This window comes from Mastigoproctus giganteus, chromosome 12 (genome assembly GCF_048544385.1).
Source record: "Mastigoproctus giganteus isolate SK-2022 chromosome 12, ASM4854438v1, whole genome shotgun sequence".
In the NCBI taxonomy this organism is placed as follows: domain Eukaryota; kingdom Metazoa; phylum Arthropoda; class Arachnida; order Uropygi; family Thelyphonidae; genus Mastigoproctus; species Mastigoproctus giganteus.
This window is the reverse complement of record NC_143586.1, coordinates 95124279-95151732: the sequence shown is the minus strand read 5'-3', so window position 1 is coordinate 95151732 and position 27454 is coordinate 95124279. Positions and strand designations below refer to the sequence as shown.

Sequence of the window (27454 nt, the reverse complement as noted above, 5' to 3'; positions counted from 1 at the left end):
CCCCCTCAACCACCCCTTTATCCATAGCAGCAATTTGCCTCCAATGTCACACTGCTCCAATTTGTGTAGCAGTCTTCCATTTGCAACAGTATCAAAAGCCTTTCTAAGATCCAAGTATATAATATCAAAGTTATTCCCTGCATCCAGCTCTTTTGTGACTGCATCATAGTATCCAATCAAGTTGGTCAGGCAAGACTTCCCCTTAACAAAACCATGCTGTGTCTGAGCTATAACTGAAGTCTTGTCTAAATGATCCTGCAGTGCTTCTTTAACCAGTGCCTCCATTAATTTTCCTGGAACAGACGTTAAGCTCACAGGTCTATAATTACTTGTTTCAGCCTTTGATCCTCCTTTGTGAATTGGGGTCACATTTGCACATTTCCAGTCCATGGGTACCTCCCCTGAGTCCAAGGAAGCTCTCATAACTATGGCTAAGGGTTTGCTTACTTCCTTTGCTGCCTCCTTTAATATAACTGGATAGATCTCATCCACCCCGGGTGCCTTTCTTGTGTTTATCTTCAACAGTTTCTCCTCCACTTTACTCCCAGTTATTTCAAGATTCTGTAGCTTACTGCTAGAGTTGAATACACCTCTGGCATTCCCCTTGCTGAATAACTCCTCATGTGTGAATGTTGATGCAAAATATTCATTTAGTTTGTTAGCTACCTGAGCAGGATCATCAACAGTTGACCCATCAATATCAAGTGGACCAATCTGATTCATCCCCTTCCTTCTAGAGCCTACATAAGTAAAGAACTCTTTGCTGTTTTTCTTTGCATCCCTTGCCAAGGATTTCTCGTAATCTGCCTTCGCCTGCCTAACCTCCTTTGTAACTTGGTTGCATATCAACTTGTATCTATCATAGGCTTCTGTGTCATGTGTTAATTTGTAAGTATCCCATGCATCTTTCTTCTCTGCCATATGCCTCATTAGTTCATCTGACATCCATTTTGGCCTAAACCTTGAACAATATTTCTTAGTTGGTATGTAAAGCCTAGTAGCTTCCAAGATAAGTTCTTCGAATGCTTCCCATTTTGAATTTGCTGTTGGTAACATCATCAGTTGGTCCCACTGTATAGAATTTAAATACTGTCTCAGTCCATCGTAGTCGCCTTTACGGAAGCAATAACCCTTCCCTTTACCCCTAATGGTAGTTACCTCTTTGAGTAAATCCCACTTCAGCACACTGTGATCACTGCCACCTAGTGGTTCATTTATCTGCAGATTCTTAATGCATGAAGAATCACTGCTGATAATCAAATCAAGAGTATTACTCCCTCTAGTTGCCTCCCGAACATGCTGATGTAGAAAACAATCATCCAATAAATCCACAAAAGCCCTGCTAGTGTGTGAGTAACCAGTCCCCAAATTCCAGTCAATATCTGGGAAATTAAAATCTCCCATTATAAGACTCTCTGATTTACTGGCCCACTCTATTTCCCTGTACAGTTCCTTATTATACTCATCAGAGTCGTTAGGCCTATAGCACACTCCTACTCTCAATTTTGATCTCCCAATGCTTATGTCACACCAAACTGACTCAACACTGCACTGTTCAGCGATGTCGACTGGCTTCACTTCCTTGGTTTTTATGTGTTTCTTAACTAATAGCATAACCCCTCCCCCCTTCCTATCCTGTCTATCCTTTCTGTAGACGTTGTACTCCCCAAATTGCAGTTCTGCATCCCTTATATCTGTGTGACACCACGTCTCTGATATCCCAACAATATCTGCCTTTGATGTTTTGAGCAATACCTCAAATTCATCAAATTTATTTACTAAACTCCTAGCATTGGTGTACACGCAAGTATACCTGCACCTGTTTCTATTCTTAGCTACTCTAACACAACCCATGTGTTTACTTGTACCGCAATGGCTCCCAGCAGTCTCTGAAATACCATGCATCTTGTTTTTCAGGCTTCTGCTCATTCTAATAGAAGCAGTGCAAGAATCTCTTTCACCTCTGCCAGTGGCTACTGTCAATCTATTGGTCTTTGTCTCCCCCCCCAAGCTAGCAGTTTTCCGACCCACCTAACACTGCCTCGATAGCATCAGCAAATATTCTTGCACCCTTTCTATTTAAGTGTATCCCATCCCTGTAGAAGCAATCTCTCCTGTTAACAAGTACAGTCCAGGCTGAAAAAAATTCTACCCCTTGAGCCTTGCACAATCTTTCCAGGGCCGAATTGATCGACAAGGCTCTCATCATGCAGTTTATTTCATCCTTGGAGTTTTTTACTGCTTTTGCATGAATCAGATCATTATTAGGATTGAGTTGAAAGGATTGACTTCCTGAAATACTTTGAAAGCAAGGGCCTTCTGCTGAGTGATTAGATTAGATCTTTTATCTTCTGTTACAGTTATAGCAAATCAATTCCTGGGTTAATTATTGGAGAAATCCTGATCTGTATTTTGTAAGAAAGTTTTTTTTTTTTTTTTGTTAATTATTTAGCTGTTGAGTATTTTACGAGCTGAATATTATTATCTAATTGCTGTTTTTTTTTTTTTTTTTTTAACAGGCTAATACAAGAAGAAAAGCAAAGTACGGAACAGCGTGCAGAAGAACTAGAGTCTCGTGTAGGTAGTTTAGAAACAATGAGTTTGCTCACTAGGGGAAGGTCATTTGAACGTACATCGCCTCCTCAAAGCGGGCGATCTACACCAAAATCACATCATAGTCCACAGCGAGATTATTTACAAAAATACCATACTGTAAGTGCCATTAGTAGCATAATTGAAAAAAGGAATAAATATAAAAGTATATTCCTTATATATAGATATATATTTTGTACACTTCTTTTTATAATATTTTTCTGAAAAAATGGCTTTATTTTTTGCTTACATGCTTACTTTTTATAGGGGTGGACAAAATAATGGAAACATCTGTGATAAAAGTTACAAGTATGTGCTAATATTATGTTGGGCCACTTGTATTCTACTTGGAATAGATTCAAATAAATCTTGAACTGCCTTAAGTCTTAAGGGGAATATTTGGCCATTCTTCTTGGAGGAAAGTTTCAAGTTCCTTGAGTGATGAAGGTGGAGGAAATTTGCTTCTCATTCTCCTCTCCAAATATGCCCAGCTCGATAATGCTGAAGTTTTGTGATTGTGCAGGCCATGGAAGATGCTTTTCCTGTTTCGTGCTCCTCAAACCAAGATTGGACACAGCTGGCCATGTGTATTGAAGCATTGTCATCTTGAAACATGGCATCATTTGTGGGAAACAATGCTTACACCATGGGATGAATCTGGTCACCCAGAATATCAAGGTAATTAGTGGCAATAATTTTTCCATTCAGGGTAATGATAAGACTTAAAGAATACCGAGATATTTCTGCCCAAACCATTGTTGGTCCTCCTCCAGTTTGACATTTGGCACAAGACAGTCAGGATGATACATTTCCTTTGACATTTGCCAAACATAACTCTCACTCTCCCTGATGTTGGAAAAAGTATGAATGATGATTTGTCTGAAATTATGACATTTCCAATCATCAAGTGTCCAGAGTTTGTGCTCTTTACACCATTGCATCCTCTTTCTAGCATTACCATCCATAACAAGTGGTTTTGAAATAATGGCTCTGCCATAAATTTCAGCTTCGTGAAGTTGTCACTGAACTGTTTTGCCGGAAACTGGATTGCTACGCCTCATGTTAAGTTCTGCAGTTATTTTAAGGCAGTAGTTTTATGTTTTTTGGGCTAATCCTTTTTGGTGTCCAGCAGTCTCTTTCATTCAGCTTCCTGCCACAATTTGTCTTATCAGATATGCTTTTTCCATACTTGGTGAATGCAGACATCACTTTCAATACAATTGCTCTTGATACATTAAACAAATCGGCAATTTTAGTCATTGATGCCCCTGATAAATATGCACCAAGTATGACTTCTAAAATTCACACAATTTGATCATTTTCTTTGTGTACCTTTTTATATCACCTCTAAATAAATATCACACTTTATTGTCTTTCCTTCACTATACATCATATAGCCATTACAAAAACTACTACTTTCATATCAGTTGTTTCCATTTTTTTTTTCTATCCCCTTATATTACATGCTTTATATACAGTCAGAAACATACCTGGGTATATTTGCATTTATGATTAGTCCCTATCGAAGTCTCTTTCTGTAAGAGCACTCCTTATCCTAATTTGTTCTAACCCATGCTGTACCTAGTCTTCAAGCAATGCCAGTGGACAGCTGTTCCATTCACCTTCCTTGAGTTATCCCATATATAATTTAATACAGATATACATGCATACAGTTTTTATTATTTTGAAATTGTTATTACCTTGAAAAGGTAATAACAATTTCAAAATATTGAAAATTATCTTTTATAATATCTTAATGGCCACTACTCTGAAACTGTGGCTTCACATCCCTATCCTCCTTCTGAGTTGAGGTATGAAAAATTGATTTTCTGCACAGTGAATGAGTACTGTATTAAGATCTTGTTTATTCCATAGCCAAAAATCAAAATGGCTTAAGAATTAAGCCAGCCACTACTGTTTTTATTTTGTCTGTGTATTTAACTGAACACTCATAATGCTTATTGATAGTTTAAAATAGTTGTAGACTTTTTCCGACTTATAAATAAAATATGAAATACAAATTTAATGTATTGTTTTGCTTTGGTTTGAGCAGATAGCTTGCTGAGAGAAAGGTACTTCAATATTCCATTGTGTTTTTGAGCTTAATTTTGGAGCCATTGCTTCATCCATGGATAATCTGTATAAAATCTGCATTCATTATATCATAATATGTATAGTTCTACCACTGTGAAAATTACATAGGGTCACCAACTGGAACTCTAAAAAGACTCTAGTCTATTTTAGTAGTAAGGAAATTAGTAAATAGGAAAAGAGAATTAATGAAAATATTAAATTGACTGTTTTGTAAATATAATACCTTGATATTAATTAAATAAATAAGATAAATAGTACTGGAATGCCTTGTAATAATAGCATCTTCAAATAACTTAAAATCACTAGAAATGACAGTTTCCTTTTGACTAATCAGGTACTTTACTAGAATACCTAAAATAGGTTCTATACCAGAATACCTTTATACCTAAAATAGACTACAAAATTACATTTCAATTTTGATGGATATAAAAATCCATCAAAATTGAAAAGTAATTTTGTTTGTCAGACTTTTTTTTTTTTTTTACTGCATGTTCCTGTTTTGAACTCTTAATGCAGTGGTGCCGGCACCTCCATAGCCAGGTGAGAAGGAGCAGCAGCGAGTAGCACACGTTTCTTGATTAGATCTGGGTTCGAGCCCGTCACCACCAAATACGGAGGATGCGGCAAGGTCAGGGAATGACCACCGCATATCCCTGAGCAATATGGCCTTAGTTGCTAATGCTCCTAAAAACCAAAATAACAAACAAACAAGCAGTGGTGCCATCTTGACTTGAAATTTTTTTTTCCCATAAAAAAAAAATTGAAGGAACTATTAGACCAGTAAAATTATTCATTTTGTGAACATTTTAATCTTTCTCCCACTAACTATACAGAAATTTTAAATAGATGAAACTATAAATAATAAAGTTGCGAGTTGGAAGGATTAAATTTGAAAGTGTCTGCAATTGTGCCCAGACACGATAAGAGGGAGTACATGTTGAAAGCTTTGTCAATCACTTCGGCCAAGGAGAGACTGTGTGAGGCTCACGAGGCAAATCTTTTTTCAGCATGGTTGATGAGTGACTGATAGGAGAGGCTGTTTTCACAGGGATGGGTTGGGATACACTTAAATAGGAGAGGTGCAAGATATTTACTGATGCTATGAAGCCAGCATTAAGTGGGTCAGGAAATTGCTAGCTTGGGGGAATACACAGATGAATAAATTAACTACTTCTGCAAGCAGAGTTGAAAGTGATTCTTGCACTGTTTTTTGTTGGAACATGCAGCAACCTGGAAAATAAGGTGTGGATTTCAGTCCCTGCTTTGGGTCATCATAATACAAGTAAATACATGGGTTGTGATAGGATAACTGAGGGTAAGAGCAGGTACATGTACACTAATGCTAGAAGCATAGTAAATAAATTTGATGAATTTGAAGCAAACTAAGTATCAAATGCAGGCATTTTAGGAATATTGGAGCCACGTTGTCACTCAGAGATAAATGATGCAGAATTTGAATATGGGAAGTACAATGTATACAGAAAGGACAGACAGGACAGGAGGGTAAAGGGGTTATGCTCTTAGTTAAGAATCATATTGAATATAAGGCAGTTCATCCAGTCAACATCGATGGCCAGTGAATGTTGAGTCAATGTGGTGTGACTTAAGTACTGGGAATACGAAAATGAGAATAAGAGTTCGTTATAGGCCTAATGACTGTAGTGGGTATAACAAACAATTATACAGAGAAATAGTGGACCAATAAATCAGAATGTCTTTTAATTTTACAGATATTGACTGGAACTTGTAAGTTAGTCACTCATACATTCCTTGATGCATTAAGAATCCACAGGTAGAAGACCTGAGTGGCGGTGGTCACAGTGTACTGAGGGCTTTTGCTTTTGTAAGGGTGGCTGATAATGTAATGATGTTACCAACAGCAAATTCTAAACAGGAAGTATTCAGGTAAGTAATTATAGAGGCTACTAGGCTTTTCATACTGAGCATTGGATGCAAAATCATGATATTGAAGCATATTATAGATATAAACTTCTGTAATCAAGTCACAAAGGAGGTTAGGTAAACTAAAGCATTATGAGAGGTGTCTAGTAAAGAATACAAAGAAAGGTAGCAAAGATTTCTTTACTTATATTAATGGTAGAGGAAGGGATTGAATCCCATTGGTCCACATGGTGTTAATGTTATAACGGGTGATGATCCTTCTCAGTTTGCTGACAAACTGAGATTTTGAATAGGTATTTTGATAGGTATTTTGAATCTACATTCATGCATGAGGAATTCTTTAGGGAGGGGAATGCCAGAAGTTTATTATATTCTTACAGGGAACTAAATAATTTTGTGATAACTGAGAGGAAAGTGGAGGAGAGATTGTTGAAGCTTAACATAAAGAAAGGTTCCGAAGGTGGATGGGATCTATCCTCATATATTAAGGGAGGCAGCAAAGGAGGTAAGCAAACCTTTAGCCATCATTATGAGAGCATCTTTGGATTCAGGGGAAGTCCGTATGGACTGGAGATGTGCAAATGTATTTCCAATTGAAAAACAGGAATTAAAAGGTGACACAAATAATTATAGACCTTTTCGCTTAACTTTTGTTCCAGGAAAATGATGGAGTCACTGGTTAAGAACCATCTAAACAGGAATGTAATTATGCTGCACTCACAGCATGGATTGATTGAGGGATAATGTCTGGTGAATATGATTGGATAGTGTGATACAGTAACAGATGAACTGGAATGTAAAATATAATTTTGATATCATGTACTTGGATTTCAGGAAAACTTCTGATACTTTTGATTTCAGGAGAGTTTTTGAGTGCTGTACAGATTGGAATAGTGTGGCTTTATGGTCAGGTTACTGTTCTGGATAAAGAGATGTTTATGTGGGAGAAGACAGAGTGGTTATTAATGGATGCTGCTCTTTGTGGACTAATGTTGTTAGTAGAGTCCTCCAGCGTTCAGTGCTGTGCCCATTGTTATTTTCTATATTTATAAATGATATTTATGAAGATATATCACACTTAATGTCTAAGTTTGCAAATGATACAAAGGTTGGCAAGGTTGTTGACCCAATGTTGTGTGCATCCCTTGTATAAAGTATGCCAGTACCATTAAAGTCTAAAAAAAGAAAAAATCTCTCAGTTGATATCAATTTCAATTTTAGTTATTCCTAAATTAATGTTTTCTTGTAATCTGGATCATTAATTTAATAGAATTGAAGTAGTTTTATCCAAAAAAATTTTCATTTTTGCATAAACTGTACAAACGTGAATTTGTGGCTGTAAAGCCAATTTTCACTTAAACGTCTTAGTAAAATATGAATTTCTTTGGATGTTATAAATCCATATTATTCTGGCTATACTCTGAAATAGTCCTCAATATGGGCACTTGTACATGGTGAGGGAAACTCCCAGTGCTTCTGCTGGCCTTCCAGTTTAGCCTCACTGGGATCTAATGTAACTCACGGTTCCAGGCTAACATCATTATCGTAGGAATCAGGCTTGTTTGCTGTGCCCTGCGACCCGTGGAAATTCAGAAAGGGAGGATCATGGTGGTTGAGGAGCCCAGCTTCAACACACCACTTTGGCCCCTGCTTTGACAAGACAGGTGGTCCTGGATGGCTCAGTCAGGATCATTCGGCTAGTGGGTTCAACTGCAAGGGTCAACAATGTCAATGCCATGTCCCTATCCTCATGGTCTGAGGAACAGGATTCAGGCTGACAGCAGTGCAGGTACAGTGACTGGGTAGCTATACCTATACTGCCCAGTGCTCTTGGGGAAAAATTGCTAAAATCTCAGCACCATCATCTTACTCCCCTGAGTTTCTGGTCCTTTAACACAAAAGTGAAACACAGGCCCTTCATTTTACGTCAAAGGGCCTTCCACCCATATAATGGGCCTTTTACCATCTATGAACTAAAAACAGCACCTGCCATCAGAAAAACTATGCTGTTGGACCAGATGATCATTATGAAATGATCAAACACTTTTCACCACCACCACCACCAAGGCGCCTCCGTAGCCAGGTGGGAAGGAGCTGCAGTGCGTAGCACACGCTTCTTGATTAGACTGGGGTTCGAGCCTGTCACTACCAAATACGGAGGATGCGGAAAGGTCAGGGAATGACCACCACATATCCCGGAGCAATATGGCCTTAGTTTTTAATGCTCCTAAAAACCAAATAACAACAACAACAACTTTTCACCAAAATCCATGGACAACCTGCTCTTCCCATACAACAATTTTCTTTGAAGAGCAGTTTCTGGAAGCCTGGCACAAGGCAATTATTCTTGCTTTTGCCAAGCTGGGAAAGGATCATAAACTTCCAACAAATTACTGCCATATTGCACTGATTATCTTAAATTATTGGAGAGAATGGTCAATGCTCATCTTTTATGGTACTTAGCATCAAATGACCTTCTCTCTCAAAATCAGTGCTACTTCTGAAAGAATAGGTCCACTTTGGACCACTAAATTGGAATGGAAACATCTATTTGAGATGTTTTCCTTAAAAGAGTGCACTGGTGTTAATATGGCAAAAGCGTATGACACAACTTGCATATTTGGTATTTTCAAAGATATTTACAACCTTGGTATTAGAGGCCACCTTCCTGTTTTTATTAAAAACTTTTTATCATCTCATTTTTTCCAAGTTTGAGTAGGATCCACCCTTTCCTCAATCATTTTGCTGAGGAAAGGGTGGATTAAAACAGAGGAGGGATCTGTTTTAAGTGTTACATTTTTTGCCATTAAAGTTAACTCTGTTACCGAACAGCTTCTTCCAACCGTAAAGAGTATACTGTATGTTGATGATTTCAGCATTTTTTCCCCAGTCATGCAACATGAGAGTTTAAGAGAAACAACTGCAACAAGCCTTTGATTGTCTAAACTCCTGAGCAGTGGCCAATGGTTTCAGGTTTTCATCGGAGAAGACAATTTGCATCCATTTTTGCCTCAAGTGTGATCTTCACCCCGAACATGAATTAAGACTTGGACAAAGCTCCATTCCAGTCATAGTCGAAACAAAACTCTTAGGACTCATATTTGACAAAAAGCTGACATTTCTCCATCGTATCCAACAGCTACCCACCAAATTCATGAGAGGGCTGAACCTTCTCTGTGCTCTCTCCTCTACCTGTTGGTGTGCAGACCTGTGCACATTACTCTGTTTGTATTGTGCACTTGGGTTGTCAAAATTTGATTATGGGTGTCGAGCATGTGCATCTGCCAGGAATAGATCAGTCAATTCTTGATTAATGAGATCTCATCAACCACCAGATTATCCACATTGCTACTGGTGCATTTAGAACATCTCCTGTATACAATAATTCTGTATATTGAAGCAAATGAACCATCCTTGTCACTTCGACGAAAACGGTTGTCTCTGCAGTATGCTTTTAAGCTGAACACCCTACCAAACAACCCCATATGGACATCCGTTTTTGAGCCAAAATGGGAAAATCTTTATAACATGCATCAGACTGCCAGCTGTTCATTCAGTATATGTGTCCAAGAGCTACTGAGAGAGCTGAACCTAATGGTAAACAAGGTTGCACTATCACCCAAGCAGCCCAATCCACCCTGGTGTGCTCTTAACTCCAGCATGTGACTTCTCCTTTAAAAATTGGATCAAGTCAAGTACACCACCTGCTGTCTACTTTCAACTCTATTCACAACACCGAGCTGAACATTCTGACTTCTTGCCTGTGTATACAGACAGCTTGAAGTCAGAATCATATGTGGGATCTGCCACTGTCTTTTCTCACTATAGTATATCTGAGCAGATTCCCCTTGAATGTATGCTCTCTCTCTCTCTGTGAAGGTGGATTCGATATCCACTTCTGCTGAATCCCCAGCCACATCTGCATTATTGGAAACGATTTGGCCGATAATGCAACGAAAGCAGCCGCTCTGACAAATAATTTTGGCCTGTCAGTCCCCTATACAGACTATAGGCAAATAATACGTAACAAGATTACAATACTAATTGTAATATTATCTTGAATGGATTGAGTAAACTGAATGTTAATGATTCCATTTGCTGAGACCACACACACAATGGGACAAATTCAAGTTGAGGATGAATGGCTGCAGGATAGAGGTGCAGAAGTTTGTCTTCAGCCTGTGGGTGGTTGATTGTTGGAACAGACTTCCATCTGTTGTTGTGGAATTTTTTAACAGATGGGGAAAAAAAAAATTCCATATCACCCATTCGTCCCCTCCAATAGTTTATTTAGTTCTTCTGTGAATTTATTCAAACTACCTCCCACCCTCGACAAGACCAAATGAAAGTTGGTTCACACAATCAACTACCCACTGGCTGAAGGAAAATTTCTGCACATTTATCCTACAACCATCCTTCCCCAATTTGAATTTGTGTCTCCCTCGTTTTGTGAATTTATGCCTCCCCAATTTGCACATGTTAGTTATCTGAGTAAAAGGAAGGAGGCCAAATGCATTTAGCTTACTCAAAGCATTAAAAACCTCAATCAGGTCCTCTTGTAGGTGCCTAGTCTCTAGATGCTGAAATTTGCAGAACTGGAATCTTTCTTGATAAGAGCACTCTTTTGTTCCCCTTGTGAATCTCATTGTTCTTCTTTACACCCATTCCAACAGATCCACATCCTTTCTGAAACAAGCTTACAGACCTGGATACAATATACATAGTATATTGACAGAATTTCTTGCTGACAATATTCCTGTATATCATTGATAAAACTCCGTGAGTTGCCCTAGCAGCCTGTCTTGCATTGCTCAGAGAATGTCATATCTGACTGCACATTGCCCCCAGGTGTTTTCATTCTCTACTTCCCCGAGTGTGGTACCACATAGTTGGTAGATTAATGTTTGGTTACTTCTGCCTATATGCTGTACCTTGCTTTTGTCAATATTAGACTTCATTTGCTACTTCTCAGCCCAACTACCTAATCTTTCTAGGTCTCATATCAGTGCTCACTTCCATGTTCTGAGTCACTTAAATCTTTTATTTTATCCATTCTTGCTTGGAATTGCACACATAGAGTATCCCTGCATATCTGCCCACTTTATATTGCAGATATGAATAGGTGATTCTCTTACTGAAGGAGTGTGGCATTTCATGAAAATAGTAGGTGAACCTAATAAAGTTGCCTTTGAGGTGTGTGTGTGTGTGTGTGTGTGTGTGTGTGTGTGTGTGTGTGTGTGTGTGTGTGTGTGTGTGTGTGTGTGTGTGTGTGTGTGTGTGTGTGTGTGTGTGTGTGTGTGTGTGTGTGTGTGAGTGAGTGAGTGAGTGAGTGAGTGAGTGAGTGAGTGATTTTAATTCTTAAAAATACAGTAAACCCCACTATTCGCGGAGGTTACGTTCCTGAGAATTGTTGCGAATACTGAGTTATGGCTCCCATAGTAATAAAGGGGTTCCATTCCAAAGTATGGAATATATAAGAAAAACTAGTCTAAAATTTTGTCTATGTATGTATTATATGTACCTTCATAATATGACTATGTACATAGACAGTACATAGTGAAATGCAAGCATATGGCATCGAAATGAAAATAAGAAACAATTTAATGTTAAATGTAATATTTATTAGAAACTTCAAACCAGCATTTTTGCTAGCTAAAAAACTTATCCCGCCAGTGCTATCACCAGTTTCACTAAAGTGTTGATAAAGGAGTTTTGCTTTTTCGCGAATGATGAGTGAACTTAACGGAATTTTATTTTGAGTTCGGTCTTCTATCCACAGATTTAAAGCCTTTTCCATTTTTCCTAATTTAACATCACGAGTTACAGAGCAAATTTTTTAAGCAATTAGCGTGTTTTCACGGACACCATGGCGGATTTTTTTCTTCCGCTTTTTTAATTGATCGTACCGTTGACTCATTGATTTTATAATGTTTTGCCACTGAGGAGACACTTTCACCATTAGAAATTTTGTCTAATAACTCAATTTTATTCGCTAATGTCATCACCTTCTTTGATATTTTCACATTTCCCTTGTTATTTGTAGCCATTTTTGTACGGGTTAGAAAGAACTTGTCCACAATAAAGTCACTTTCTTCCATTAACACACTCGAAAAAGTAAAATGGTAGATTTATCACTTTTATAAGCATATCAGTTTATAAATTTATTCAATTCATAAGCATATAAATTAAAAGCAAACGATGAAACCTTCCATGAGAAGCACCTAACACACATACTGAACAAGGATTAGCGAGAAACATCCACGCTCGTGATTTTGTCATCCCTCTCCCCCCACCCACTGAGCGCTGTTTTGACAGGGAAAGATAATTTTAGCCATGCCATGTTTTTTTATGGCAGAAAATATTCATGGCCCTTTAAAATTCACATTTTTTTAGGTTTCATTTTATATTAAATCAGCGATCGCGAATACACGAAACAGCAAATACAGATACTGCGAATAGCGGGGGTATGCTGTATATGTGTTTGATTATCCTAATGTGAACTCAATAATGCATTGTTTTTTGGTAATTCATTCAAGACCTTCTGTCAGTGATATACAGAAAATTTGCCAACAGGTACAAAGAGGTGATGGAATAATCAAATGTATAAGGCAGAGGTTAGTTCACAACTGGAATATTGCATTCGGTTTTGGAAACATGATTTTAGGAAGAACATTGGTCCATTGGAAAAGATGCAGAGAAGAGCAACAAGAATGGGTATAAAAGGATATTTTTACCAAGGAAGGCTGGTGTTCTATAAATTGCAATCTCAAGAAACTAGGCATCTAGGTGGTGACCTAATAAGGCTTTAAAATAGTCATGTAAACTAAATGCTGATGGCATCTCTAGCTTTTCTGAGATGGAAACACATAAGGGGACAAATTTAAATTGAAAAAGTATGGTTGCAGAATAGATACAGGCAGTTCTCACTTTATGAGTTCCCAGGTTTACAAGTTCTTTTTTTTTTCAAATATCAAGTATCAACAGAATCGAAAATATGAACATTAATTGCAATAAATAAATTATAAGCATTCATAAATATGGCATTTCAAACCATGTGCATAGCTATACAATACATTACTACTGTGCATACATTTATTTGTTCAGGCAGAAATAAGGAGGGAGGTCCAACTCTTAAAGAATTTTGGAAAGAATTCCATATTTTAGATGTAATCAAAATAAAATGAGCCTGGGACAAAATTACAGTGAAGAACATGTAGGGTGTTTGGAATAAACTCTATCATCAGCTTATTGATAATTTTAAGGATTTCAAGAACCAGCAGAGATCGTACAACATGAAACAGAAGCGGTCGTTAATATTGCTAACAATTGCAGCTTGAGGTTTCTACAACTGATGTCACTGATCTGCTTCAATGATGATCTTGAAATGGCAAAATGTGAAGAAGCTGAGGATGAAGAAGATTTAACAGCTGAAATTCCTGTTCATTCCTTCACTCAAGGGGCTTGGTGAAGATTTTCAACATAGAAAAAGCATTTCAACATTGAGATTTTCGAGCCACAAGATTCAAATTTCGAGTGCACTAGAAAAGTTGCTACAGATTTAATAAAATGCTTATGCATGCTATCGTGAAATTTATAAAGAAAACAGAAGGCTGTTTTGGAAACAAACAACTCTTGAAGCATTTCCAAAGAAGACGACTCCTTGTGCTTCCAATGAACCAACGAGTGTGCGTTTAGTCGACAGTGATGAAGATAAACATTCTTTAACACTTGTATGACATAAATAATTTTTTTAGTATTATAATTTGCTTGATTTTAAAGGCTACGTTTTCATTTCTTTGGATAAATAAATCATCCTTTGAGCATAAACTATTGTTTTGTTGACCTTTGTTTAACATTACGTCTATGGGCTATAAATTCCCGCTTTATGAGTTTTCGTTTTACAAGCGTGCATTCACTAGGAGCAGAGTAACTCGTAAAGTCGGGAACTACCTGTATATGAAAATGTGCATTCAGCTAAAGAGTGGCATCCACATATTATGTTGCATTATAATAATTTGAAGCCACTTAGAAGAAAAGAAATGATGAATTCTGTGGAAAAGGATTTCTTCCATGGCAGCCAGATGGAATAAAAGAAATACTAATATAAGTAATACTAAATACTGCAGTGATATATCTGCGATATTTTACTGTATTCACTTTACTACTGCAAGTTATGTAGTTGAATAAATATAATCAATTAAAACCATTTTTTATCCTGAATTCTATAAATTTTCATAATCCCTCCACTATTCTTTCCATTCTTTTTCTGCTTTTACTTACGCTGTTCAAATGTTCTCATTGGAGTATAATTTTTTTTTGTCATTTCCCCTTTCATTATGAAAAAAGCATAAGTAAAAATTTTATTATACATCTGAGTTAAATGTAGTTTGTTACTATATTTTGAGATTTGAAGCATGGTTTTTTCAACATTATTTCATATATAATGATTTTTGCCTATGAAATAATACAGGAAAATATATGCTGCATAGATTTTTTTTTTTTTTTTTTTCTTTTATAAATTTTATGACACATGCTCTTTTATTGATTGATAAATATTTAAATTTTTTTTTTTTTTTTTTTTGTCGAAGTTAACACAAATAGTTACAGGTGAGTTATTAACCTTCTGTTTATATGAATAAACTTAAAAGAAGCAAATCCAAAAATGAGATTTATATAGGGTTTATTATAATCCTTATCTCTCTAAAAGCTTGTGTATTATTTTTTATAATTTTTACAATTTCTACCATTATACTGTACATGATTTTATATTTTTGTTGATATCAGATGATTATATTGTGAAGTATTTATTTCTATGAAAAATAATAGCAATATAATCTGTTTTACAAGGTAAAAAGAGGTTAGCCAACAGACCTAATGAAATAAAATAAAAAAATAGCTTTTTTGACAGTAAATTTAATGTGCTTAATAAAAAATCAGTTCAGGTTTCTTTCTTTCTTTTTTTTATTTTTTTTATTATTATTATTTTTTTTTTTTCATAGTTAAATAATGTATTTCTTTCCTGCACTTCATTCACAAGGTCTGCAAATGTCTGCAGATAATGATTAGGAATCAATTTCTTATATTATTTATTTATTTTAACTCCAGTTTCAGAGAAGTGATGGAAATATCTCGGAATAGTTTATCTGGATTATTTTATTTGTTCCAGCAGTCGTGTGTTTCTGAAAAATTTTTTTCAAAATAATTAGGAAACACACAAATCACCTCTCAGGAGACCGTTACAAGCATAACTCCCAGTTGAATATAAACCATTAAAAGATGCAATCAATAAATAATAATCTTTAATCTCCCTAGTAAGTTATTACAAATCCAAAAAGAGATCAGAAATGAAAAGATTTTTGTTGAAAAAAATTCCATTTTACTGGATGTGATGTCATGAATATTGCTGACTTTTTTCTTCATCCTATGACCTAAAACAGCAGTGCTGTTTATGCTGTATACAGTAATCATACTCTAGGTACATTCCATTGTGTGATTGTGCATGATTTTCCTAATGTCTTATACAACAGATATAATTATGCCAGATTTCTTCAATGAAATAGTTATTTCAAAGGTCACTGAACATAGGAGAGCTGCAATAGTAATTGTTATGTTTTTATTTTCTGGGACTGTGGGCAGTGAATTAATTTGAAATATGAAAAATAATTAAACCACATGAAAAGTAAATTTTATTGGATAAAACAAAGTATTACATTGTGTTTTAAACTCCCACACAGTACAAATGTTGGTGATGGGGAAGGTTCCCCATATATGTATATATATATATATATATATATTTTTTTTTTTTTTTTTTTTTAATTTTTTTTTACTTTTCTCCTTTTATAGGATTTATTTACCCTCCCATAACGGGTACTAGCACCAAGTTCATGGGATGGTTGGTTGTGCCCAGTTACTATTGTTATTCTTATTACTGTTGGTCAAGGAACTGTTATTGTACAGGTGTTCTGGATTGCAGCTTTCTGTTGTTCCATGTAAGTGTTCTATCGGAGGCCTGTTGCTATTAGGTTCTTTGGTACGATGCTGTTGGTTGATACAGTGATTGAGATGGAAATTTCTTGTTCCATATGCCACATGTCTTTGACTTCCTGTCTTAGGTCTGTGTACTTCATGATCTTTTCCTCGTAGGTTTTCTGGAAGTTGCTGGTATTGGGCACTGCTATTTTGATCAGGTAGGTAGCCCTTTCCTTCTTGTCAACGAGGGTTATATGTGGTCTGTTGTGCAGGATCGTCTTGTCCATTATTATGGCATAGTTCCAGAAATTTATGAGTAGGGGTAGCGTGAGGTTCGCACTTGTAATATGGTACACTTTCTTTGATCAACTGGTATTTTTGTGCTAGCTTCTGATGTATTGTCATTATGACCTGGTCATGTCTATGAGTGTAGTCTGTCCGGGTGATCACCCTGCATCCCACAGTGATGTGTTAGATTGTTTCTGAGGCCAGGTGGCATCATTGACATGTGTCATCTGTTACTCCAGGATGATTCTTGGTGATATATTTCCTGTAGTTTTAGTTCCTGGTATTGGTTACTTGGTCTTGGATGGTGAGCACGAATCCTTCGGTCTCAGGGAAGAGCTTCCCGTTTGTGAGCCATGCATTGGACTCTATCATATCTATGTTGTCTTAATGGTGGTCATTGTACTGTCTATCATGGAGTGCCTTCTTTGTCCATCTTTCTCTCTTTGTTTCTTCTGTTTCATTGGGGTCTCCTTGTTAAGGTTGATTGTTGTCTGCCCTTTTATCTGCCATTCTTATGGCTTGGTAGATTGGTGCTGTGTTTTCCTGGAAGGGAAAACACAGCACCAATTTGACAGTAATATCACAGGTTCTTAATCACCTTCTCTTTTTCAATGAGATCAGCCAATCCTCTCCCTCCTTCTTTCTGAGTGTGGTCAGTCTCTCAATGGTCAAATTTGGGTAGTATTGGCAGCTATTGGTCATCACTATCCTGGTCGATCTTATAATCTCCTCCAGTTCAGTGTTGGTTGAATCTATGATCCCGAAGGAGTATGTTGGTACTGGAATAGCTTTGATTTTAGCAAGATTCTCAGTTGAGTGGGCCTTGATATTCTTGTGTTCTAACTGGTGAGCTGTGCATCATTCCCAGATATTTGTAGGTTTTTCCCTCTGTCATGGCTTCAGTCTCTTCACCTCGTGGTTTGGTGAACTGAATATCCTTGATACAATCCATGGGTCTTGCATTTGTCTAGGCCAAATTGCATCTTATTTCAGTGCTGGACCTTTCAGTGATCCAGAGTAGCTGTTGGAGTTGATTCTCGGTTGCAGAAGAGAGTTTGATGTCATCCATGCACATCATGCGAGGGAGGGTATATACAGATTCTTCCGTTTTCCGGTAGCGGCAGAGAGTTTGATGTCATCCGTGAACATCATGTGAGAGAGGGTGTATACAGATTCTTCCTCCCTTCTTTTAGGGTATATCCATACTTGCTGTTATTGAGCATGGTGGACAGTAGGTTGAGTGCTAGACAGAACGCCGGCCGGGCTAGCCAGGTGGGTAAAGTGCGTGACTGGCAACCTAAAGGTCGCGGGTTCGAATCCTGCCTCGGGCTTGGATCACAGTAAAATGCAAAAACTTTGGGAGGTGCATTATGGCCGTAGAAGCTGATGCGTCAACAACTAACAAGAAAAAAATAACAAGCTAGACAGAACCACAATGGGCTCAGGACATCTCCCTGGAAGATTCCTCTTCTGATGGTGATCCTCCATTTTGCCATGGTTTCTTCTAAGAAGTATGTCAGTGTAGGGTGGACTTCGTATATCTTCAGTGTCTCTATCAGTCAGCTGCAAGGCACTGATAGAGTCTAAGTCAAAGGCCTTGCAGTAGTCAATGTTGGCCATATACAGATTGTGGTGCTTTTTGAAGGCTTGCTTCATCACTGCTGTGTCAGTAGTCAATTGCTCCTTGCATGCTTTGCTCATATGCTTACATCCCTTCTGTTACTTGGCCATGATGTTCTGGCTTTCCAATTGGTCTGATATCTTAGTTATACAGCTGGCCAGGATCTTGTACATCATTGGGAGACAGTGATTGGTCTGTACTTCACCAGGTTTGTGGTGTCTTTGTCCTTAGCCTCCAGATAGGTGATTCTTTGAGTCAGAGAATCTGGGATTATCTGAGTGCCTTATCATCTCGATTGACTGCTCTGCTATGTGCCTGTGCATACAGCTGAACTTCTTGTGCCTGTAGTTGTGGATGAAATCTGTTCCTGGGGTTTGCTAGTTGTGGTATTTCCTGATCAAGTTGTACTTCTTTGTCTTGAATCTCCCATTCTGTCATCTCTTGTAAATCCTTGGTTTTCTTCCATTCTAGATCTGTCCAGGAGGAATTGCTATTATGGCTAACTATGCTGTTTCACAGATTACCCCAGAACTCCTTGAATGCCTTATAGCCAGGGGTCCATTGTCCTCCTTCTCCAGTTGTCCAATGTTCCCTCTCTGATCCTGCAGAAGGCTTTCTGGTTTTCATGAAATATCCAGTTGTCTGTTTTCCTCAGGGCACTCTCTCTATATCAACAAAGTCTCTTACTCAGTGCAATGAGGTTCTGCTTGGAGAGTGTCCAGGTATTTTCAGTGCTCTGATTATAGGTCTTTTGTTTGGTGTGGAAGTTGTCTTTCTTGAGGATGGTCTTCATTTCTCTGATCAGCTTCTTATGTCTGTTACCCTGTTAGTGCTGAGACAAAACTGACCCAACTGAAGTTAGATCAGTTGGCCTATCTTCGCTCTTAACTCTTCTGTCTTGTACTTTAACCTGTAGCCTCCTTTCTCAGGATGGTGGTTTCTTGTCTTTGCAGTTTGTTTTCTGTTGGTCTCTGGTTTCTCTTCCTTTAATCCTGGTGGCTGCCACAGTGCACAGTAAAAATGGCTGTGCCAATGGTATCTAGTGTTTCTTTGTTGTGTTGTGTTGTTGTTGTTGAGGAAATCTGGTATTATTTCCTGACTGAGATGGTCTCTGATTTGCCACAGGTTTCTGTTGGGTCTCTGCTTCAGTGTGGTGTGGGTCTTTGTAGGGTCCATGCCCTCAAATTCTGCCAGGGCCTTCTTCCAGTCTTCTCCTATTCTGGATATCACAACCTCATCTATTTCTGCTTTGGCATCTATTTTTGCACAACTTTGAGTGATATTCTTTGTAAAAGGCGACAAGGATAAAGGAATCAAAGATTGGATATCACTATGATCGGCTGATTTTTTTTCATTTCAGTTCCTGCGCATATTCTTTATTTCAGTTTTCCAAAGGTGTATATAGTGTTATTATTTCTTTGTCCTTCAAAGGCCATTCATAAAGGTAATAACCTGGCAACAGATGATCCCACCACAAACTACACATAGTTCACATGCATATATAATAAAAAGGTTATAAAATATATTGTTTATAGACTGCAACCAAGTTGTTGTCTTGGTTGCATAATACAAACAAAAAGGATTAGCCACAAGTAGACTCTTTCTGTGAAACAAAAACAAATAAAGGGAACCTGAAAACCATAAAGCAAAACCGCCGATGATTGAAATAGTCGTTGCAGTAGACTCCTCTCTCTCTTGCCCAGACATTGTTTAGCCCTTTCCCCTGAAAGCTATGGGACACTCTCTAATTACAAGTAGCATATGTCACTGAGGAACCAATTCAGGGTCTGCGATCCAGTCATTGTCTTGTTTGCAATATACAAACAAAAAATTAGTCACGAGTAGACCATTTGTGTGAAACAGTATCAAGAGATGGTTTATGTGAAAATAAAGGGAACCTAAAATCCATAAAACCAAAAAAGAGAGACATTTTAAATAGTGGGTTTAATTACAATTTTTGCAGCCAGAAATGTTGCCCATTGAATTATTTTGAAAATTTCTTGTCTTTTGACTTTAGTGATTTCTTTTCACTGTGTACCACCCAAAACCCTCCACGTACCAGTGGTATGAGTATCACACTTTGGGAAACACTGCTTTAGTTGATGTGATTTTTTGTATTGTGTTTATTTGACATAAATTGCTTGAATTTGTGTTTTATAATTTCAACACTGTGTAAGCTGATAAAATGTCCCTCCCCTAAAGAGCACAGTAAGTCAAATTTCAATTAAAATTAAACAAAAAATGTGGCGAAAATTTCAACGTCCGAAGTCTTGGAACACATATTAAAATAAAAATTACTATTTTTTGCCAATGGGGAATTTTATTCCACCAGGGGTGAAACTCACCCCCCTGAATTCAACACTGGACTACAGTGGTCTCAGACAGTTTTTAAATTCTATACAGTGGGACCAACTGATATGTTATGAACAGAAATACTAAACGGGAAGAATTCAAGGAATTAATTTTCGAAGCTAACAGGCTTTTCATACCAATTAAGAAATATTGTTCAGGGTTTAGGCCTAAACGGATGTCAGGTGAACTAATGAGACTTGTGGTAGAGAAGAAAAATGCATGAGATGCATATAAATTATCACAGAAGCATGTGGTGGATATAAATTAGTTTGTAATTAAATCACAAAGTAGATTAGGTAAGCAAAGGCAGATTACGAGAAATCTTTAGCAAAGGATGCAAAGAAAAACAGCAGACTTCTTTACTTACGTAAAATCTAGAAATGAAGGGGATGAATCAGATTGGTCCACTTGATATCGCTGGTTCAACTGTTGATGATCTTGCTCAGGTAGCTAACTGAATGAATATTTTCCATCTACATTCACACATGAGGAGTTCTGTAAGGAAGTGGAGGCCAGAAGCTTATAAAACTATAAGAGGGAGCTAAATGATTTTGTAATAACTGAGAGGAAAGTGCAGGAGAAATTGTTGAAGTTAAACATAAGAAAGGCACATGGGGTGGATGGGATCTATCCAGTTATATTAAAGGAGGTAGCACAGGAACTAAGCAAACTCTTAGTCATAATTATGAGATCATTCTTGGACTCATGGGAAGTCTCCACAGACTGGAGATGTGCAAATGTATCCACAAGTAATTACAGACCTGTTAATTTAACTTCTATTCTGGAGAAAAATAATGGAATCATTGGTTAAAGATGCATTGCAAGATCATCTAGACAAGACTGCAGTTATAATTCAGACACAGCATGGGTTTGTTAAGAGAAAGTCTTGTCTGACCAATTTGATTGGATACTATGATGTGGTCACAAAAGAACTGAATGCAAAAATTAATTTTGATATTATACATACTTGGATTTCAGGAAAGCTTTTGATAGTGTTGCCTGTGGAAGACTACTGTAGCACTGTTGGAACACTGTGGCATTAAGGGCAAGTTACTGTTATGGATAAAGGGATTAGTGAGTGGGAAACGACAGAGAGTGGTAATTAATGGACACTGCCCTTCATGGACTAATATTATTAGTGGAGTCCTCAAGGTTTAAGTATTGAACCGATCGTTTTTTTTCTGTATTTTTCAATGATATTGATGATTGTATATCATGCTTAATGTCCAAGTTTGCAGATGATACTAATGCAAAGTACGTCATATGGGTAGCAGCAACCGTAGAGTAATGTACCAACTGTGAAGTAACACACTTAGGGTACTACACTTAGGGTAGTGAAGAATATCAAAGTATCAAAGTTAGCATTAGTAGAGGCATTTGATGCAAGAAAGCAAGCTTATGCAGCATCAGCCAAAAAAAAAAAAAAAAAAAGTAACATAAATAAATAAAAATAACCACTTCCACTTCACCCCTCTGTTCGTTCGAAATACCTGTCTAGCTGAGCCTTAAACTTATTTAGGCTATCAACTTCCACGACAAGGGATGGAAGTCTGTTCCACCCACCAACCACCCGCTGGCTAAAGGCAAATTTCCGCACGTCTATCCTACATCTGTCTTTCCTCAATTTGAATTTATGCCCTCTCAGGTGATTTTTCTGAGCTAGAGGAAGAATCCCATCAGCATTGAGCATGCTCAAACCATTCAAGGCTTTGTACACCTCTATCAGATCACCCCGCTGGTGCCTAGTTTCCAGACACTGTAATTTGCAAAACTTAAGCCTTTCTTCGTAAGAGAACCCCTTTGTCCCATTCACCAATCTAGTTGCCCTTCTCTGTACTCGTTCCAGCAGCTCTACATCCTTCCTGAAATGAGGCCTCCAGGCCTGTATACAGTACTCTAGGTGTGGCCTGACCATTGCCTTATACAAGGGAATAATCACCTCCTTATCCCTGCTAGAAAAATTCCTATATATCATTGACAATACACCATGAGCTACTCTTGCAGCTCGTCTGCACTGCTCAGAGAACTTCATATCTGCCTGCACCACCACCCCCAGGTCCCTTTCATTCTCTACCACTGTCAGTGTAGTACCACAGAGTTGATACGTTGCTCTGGGGTTGCTGTTTCCCATATGTAGTACTTTACATTTGTCAATGTTAAACTTCATTTGCCACCTCGAAGCCCATCTGCTCAACCTTTCCAAATCCTGTTGCAGCAGCATAGTGTCAGTAGTGTCCTTGACAACCCTGCCAACCTTCGTATCGTCTGCAAACTTGGACATTAAGCCTGATATACCATCATCAATATCATTTATAAATACAGAAAACAATAAAGGCCCCAATACTGAACCCTGAGGGACTCCACTAATAACATTAGTCCACGATGAGCAGTGTCCATTGATTACCACTCTCTGTCTTCTCCCCCTCAACCACCCCTTTATCCATAGCAGCAACTTGCCTCCAATGCCACACTGCTCCAATTTGTGCAGCAGTCTTCCATGTGCAACAGTATCAAAAGCCTTTCTAAGATCCAAGTATATAATATCAAAGTTATTCCCTGCATCCAGTTCTTTTGTGACTGCATCATAGTATCCAATCAAATTGGTCAGGCAAGACTTCCCCTTAACAAAACCATGCTGTGTCCTAGCTATAACTGAAGTCTTGTCTAGATGATCCTGCAGTGCTTCTTTCACCAGTGCCTCCATTAATTTTCCGGGAACAGAAGTTAAACTCACAGGTCTATAATTACTTGTGTCAGCCTTTGATCCCCCTTTGTGAATTGGGGTCACATTTGCACATCTCCAGTCAATGGGTACCTCCCCTGAGTCCAAGGAAGCTCTCATAATTATGGCTAAGGGTTTGCTTACCTCCTTTGCTGCCTCCTTTAATATAACTGGATAGATCCCATCCACCCCAGGTGCCTTTCTTGTGTTTATCTTCAACAATTTCTCCTCCACTTTGCTCTCAGTTATTACAAGATTCTCTAGCTTACTGCTAGAGTTGAATACACCTCTGGCATTCCCCTCGCTGAATAACTCCTCATGTGTGAATGTCGATGCAAAATATTCATTTAGTTTGTTAGCTACCCGAGCAGGGTCATCAACAGTTGACCCATCGATCTCAAGTGGACCAATCTGATTCATCCCCTTCCTTCTAGAGTTTACATAAGTAAAGAACTCTTTGCTGTTTTTCTTCGCATCCCTTGCCAAGGATCTCTCGTAATCTGCCTTCGCCTGCCTAACCTCCTTTGTAACTTGGTTACAGATCAACTTGTATCTATCATAGGCATCCGTGTCACGTGTTAATTTGTATGTATCCCATGCATTTTTCTTCTCTGCCATATGCCTCATTAGTTCATCTGACAACCATTTAGGCCTAAACCTTGAACAATATTTCTTAGTTGGTATGTAAAGCCTAGTAGCTTCCACGATAAGTTCTTTGAATGCTTCCCATTTTGAATTTGCTGTTGGCAATATCATCAGTTGATCCCACTGTATAGAATTTAAATACTGTCTCCGTCCATTGTAGTCGCCTTTACGAAAGCAATACCCCTTCCCTTTACCCCTAATGGTAGTTACCTCTTTGAGTAACTCCCACTTCAGCACACTGTGATCACTGCCACCAAGTGGTTCATTTATCTGCAGATTCTTAATGCATGAAGAATCACTACTGATAATCAAATCAAGAGTATTACTCCCTCTAGTTGCCTCCCGAACATGCTGATGTAGAAAACAATCATCCAATAAATCCACAAAAGCCTTGCTACTGTGTGAGTGACCAGCCCCCAAATTCCAGTCAATATCTGGGAAATTAAAATCCCCCATTATAAGACTCTCTGATTTACTGGCCCACTCTATTTCTCCGAACAGTTTCTTATTATACTCATCAGAGTCATTAGGCCTATAGCACACTCCTACTCTCAATTTTGATCTCCCAATGCTTATGTCACACCAAACTGACTCGACACTGCACTGTCCAGCGATGTCGACTGGCTTCACTTCCTTGGATTTTATGTGTTTCTTAATTAATAGCATAACCCCTCCTCCCTTCCTATCCTGTCTATCCTTTCTGTACACATTGTACTCCCCAAATTCCAGTTCTGCATTTCTTATATCTGTGTGACACCACGTCTCTGAAATCCCCACAATATCTGCCTTTGATGTTTTGAGCAATACCTCAAATTCATCAAATTTATTTACTAAACTCCTAGCATTGGTGTACACACAAGTATACATGCACCTGTTCTTTTTCTTAGCTACCCTAACACAACCCATGTGTTTACTTGTACCCCAATGATTCCCAGCAGTCTCTGAAATATCCTGCATCTTATTTTCCAGGCTGCGGCTCATTCCAATAGAAGCAGTGCAAGAATCACTTTCACCTCTGCCAGTGGCTACTGTTAATCTATTAGTCCTTGTATCCCCCCAATCTAGCAGTTTTCCGACCCACCTAACATTGCCTCGATAGCATCAGCAAACATTCTTGCACCCTTTCTATTTAAGTGTATCCCATCCCTGTAGAAGCAGTCTCTCCTGTTAACAAGTACAGACCAGGCTGAAAAAAATTCTACCCCTTGAGCCCTGCACAATCTTTCCAGGGCCGAATTGATTGACAGGGCTCTCATCATATACTCCCTCCTATCGTGTCTGGGCAGAATTGCAGACACTTTCAATTTCAACCCTAATTCACAGCTTTTTTTCATCAGTGACCTGTACTTGTCAAGTAATTCCGCCGGTCTCCTACTCTTAATGTCATTAGTGCCAACGTGTACAACTATATCACCTATGATATAGAATGAAAGAGATCTGCGGGTAATTGTGCAATCAGATATGAAGTTTTCAGAGAAGTGCAGCAGGCTGCCAGAGCAGCTAATGGGGTCTTTTTAATGCTATACAGCAATGTTGCTAGCAGAGATAAAAAGGCGATTATCCCTTTGTATAAGACAATGGTCAGGCTACACCTTAAGTACTGCATTCGGGTCTGGAGGCCTCGTTTGATGCTGGAATGAGTACAGAGAAGAGCAAAATTATTGTTGAAGTTAACAAGTGTTTGCTCTTACCAAGAAAGCATTAGCATTAGAAGAGGCATATGATGCAAGAAAGCAAGCTTATTCAGCATCAGCCAAAAAAAAAAAAAAAAAAATGAGCACAACCACTACTCCCATTTCACCCCTCTGTTCATTCGAAATACCTGTCCAGCTGAGCCTTAAATTTGTTTAAGCTATCAACTTCAACAACAAGTGATGGAAGTCTAGTCCACAAACCAACTGCCCGCTGGCTAAAGGCAAATTTCCGCACATCTATCCGACATCCGTCCTTCCTCAATTTGAATTTATGCCCTCTCAGGTGATTATTCTGAGCAAGAGGAAGAATCCCATCGGCATTGAGCATGCTCAAGCCATTCAAAGCCTTATGCACCTCTATCAGATCACCTCGCCGATGCCTAGTCTCCAGACTCTGTAATTTGAAAAACTTAAGCCTTTCTTCGTAAGAGCAACCCTTTGTTCCATTCACTAATCTTGTTGCCCTTCTCTGTACTCGTTCCAGCAGCTCTACATCCTTCTTGAAATGAGGTCTCCAGACCTGTATACAGTACTCAAGGTGTGGCCTGACCAATGCCTTATACAAGGGAATAATCACATCCCTATCCCTGCTAGAAAAATTCCTGTATATCATTGACAAGACACCATGAGCTACTCTTGCAGCTCATCTGCACTGCTCAGAGAACTTCATATCTGCCTGCACAATTACCCCCAGATCCTTTTCATTCTCTACCACTGTCAGCGTAGTACCACAGAGTTGATACGTTGATCTCGGGTTACTGTTTCCCATATGTAGTACTTTACATTTGTCAATGTTAAACTTCATTTGCCACCTCTCAGCCCATCTGCTCAACCTTTCCAGATCCTGTTGCAGCAGCATAGCATCAGTAGTGTCCTTAACAACCCTGCCAACCTTTGTATCGTCTGTAAACTTGGACATTAAGCTTGATATACCATCATCTATATCATTTATAAATACAGAAAACAACAATGGACCCAACACTGAACCCTGAGGAACCACTAATAACATTGGTCCACGTTGAGCAGTGTCCATTGATTACCACTCTCTGTCTTCTGCCACTCAACCATCCCTTTATCCATAGCAGCAATTTGCCTCCAATGCCACACTGCTCCAATTTGTGCAGCAGTCTTCCATGCGCAACAGTATCAAAAGCCTTTCTAAGATCCAAATATATAATATCAAAGTTATTCCCTGCATCCAGTTCTTTTGTGACTACATCATAGTATCCAATCAAATTGGTCAGACAAGACCTGCCCTTAACAAAACCATGCTGTGTCTGAGCTATAACTGAATTCTTGTCCAGATGATCCTGCAGATGATCAAGGCTTAATGCTTGCAAATGGCGATGTCTGAAGACTAGGCAGCCTCGAGGTGATCTGATTGAGGTGTATAAGGCCTTGAATGGTTTGAGTAAGTCAGTAGTGGTGGGATTCTTCCTGTTGCTCAGATTATGTACCTGATGTGGTATACCTTCAAATTAAGAAAGACAGTTGTAGAATAGATTGTGTGGAAATTTGCCTTTAGCCATCAGCTGGTTAATTGCTGTAACAAACTTCCATCTGTTGTGGAAGGTG

At 38.3% G+C, this 27454-nt stretch overlaps 1 protein-coding gene across 1 annotated transcript in view; it reads left to right on the top strand.

Moving 5' to 3' along the window:
- Positions 1-27454, top strand: part of LOC150077286 (liprin-alpha-1-like) — a 1048988-nt gene that overhangs the window by 614282 nt on the left and 407252 nt on the right. The window contains exon 14 of the mRNA XM_090386159.1: positions 2520-2712. Coding sequence (XP_090242285.1) covers positions 2520-2712 — 193 coding nt within the window. The remainder of the gene's footprint in view (positions 1-2519; positions 2713-27454) is intronic.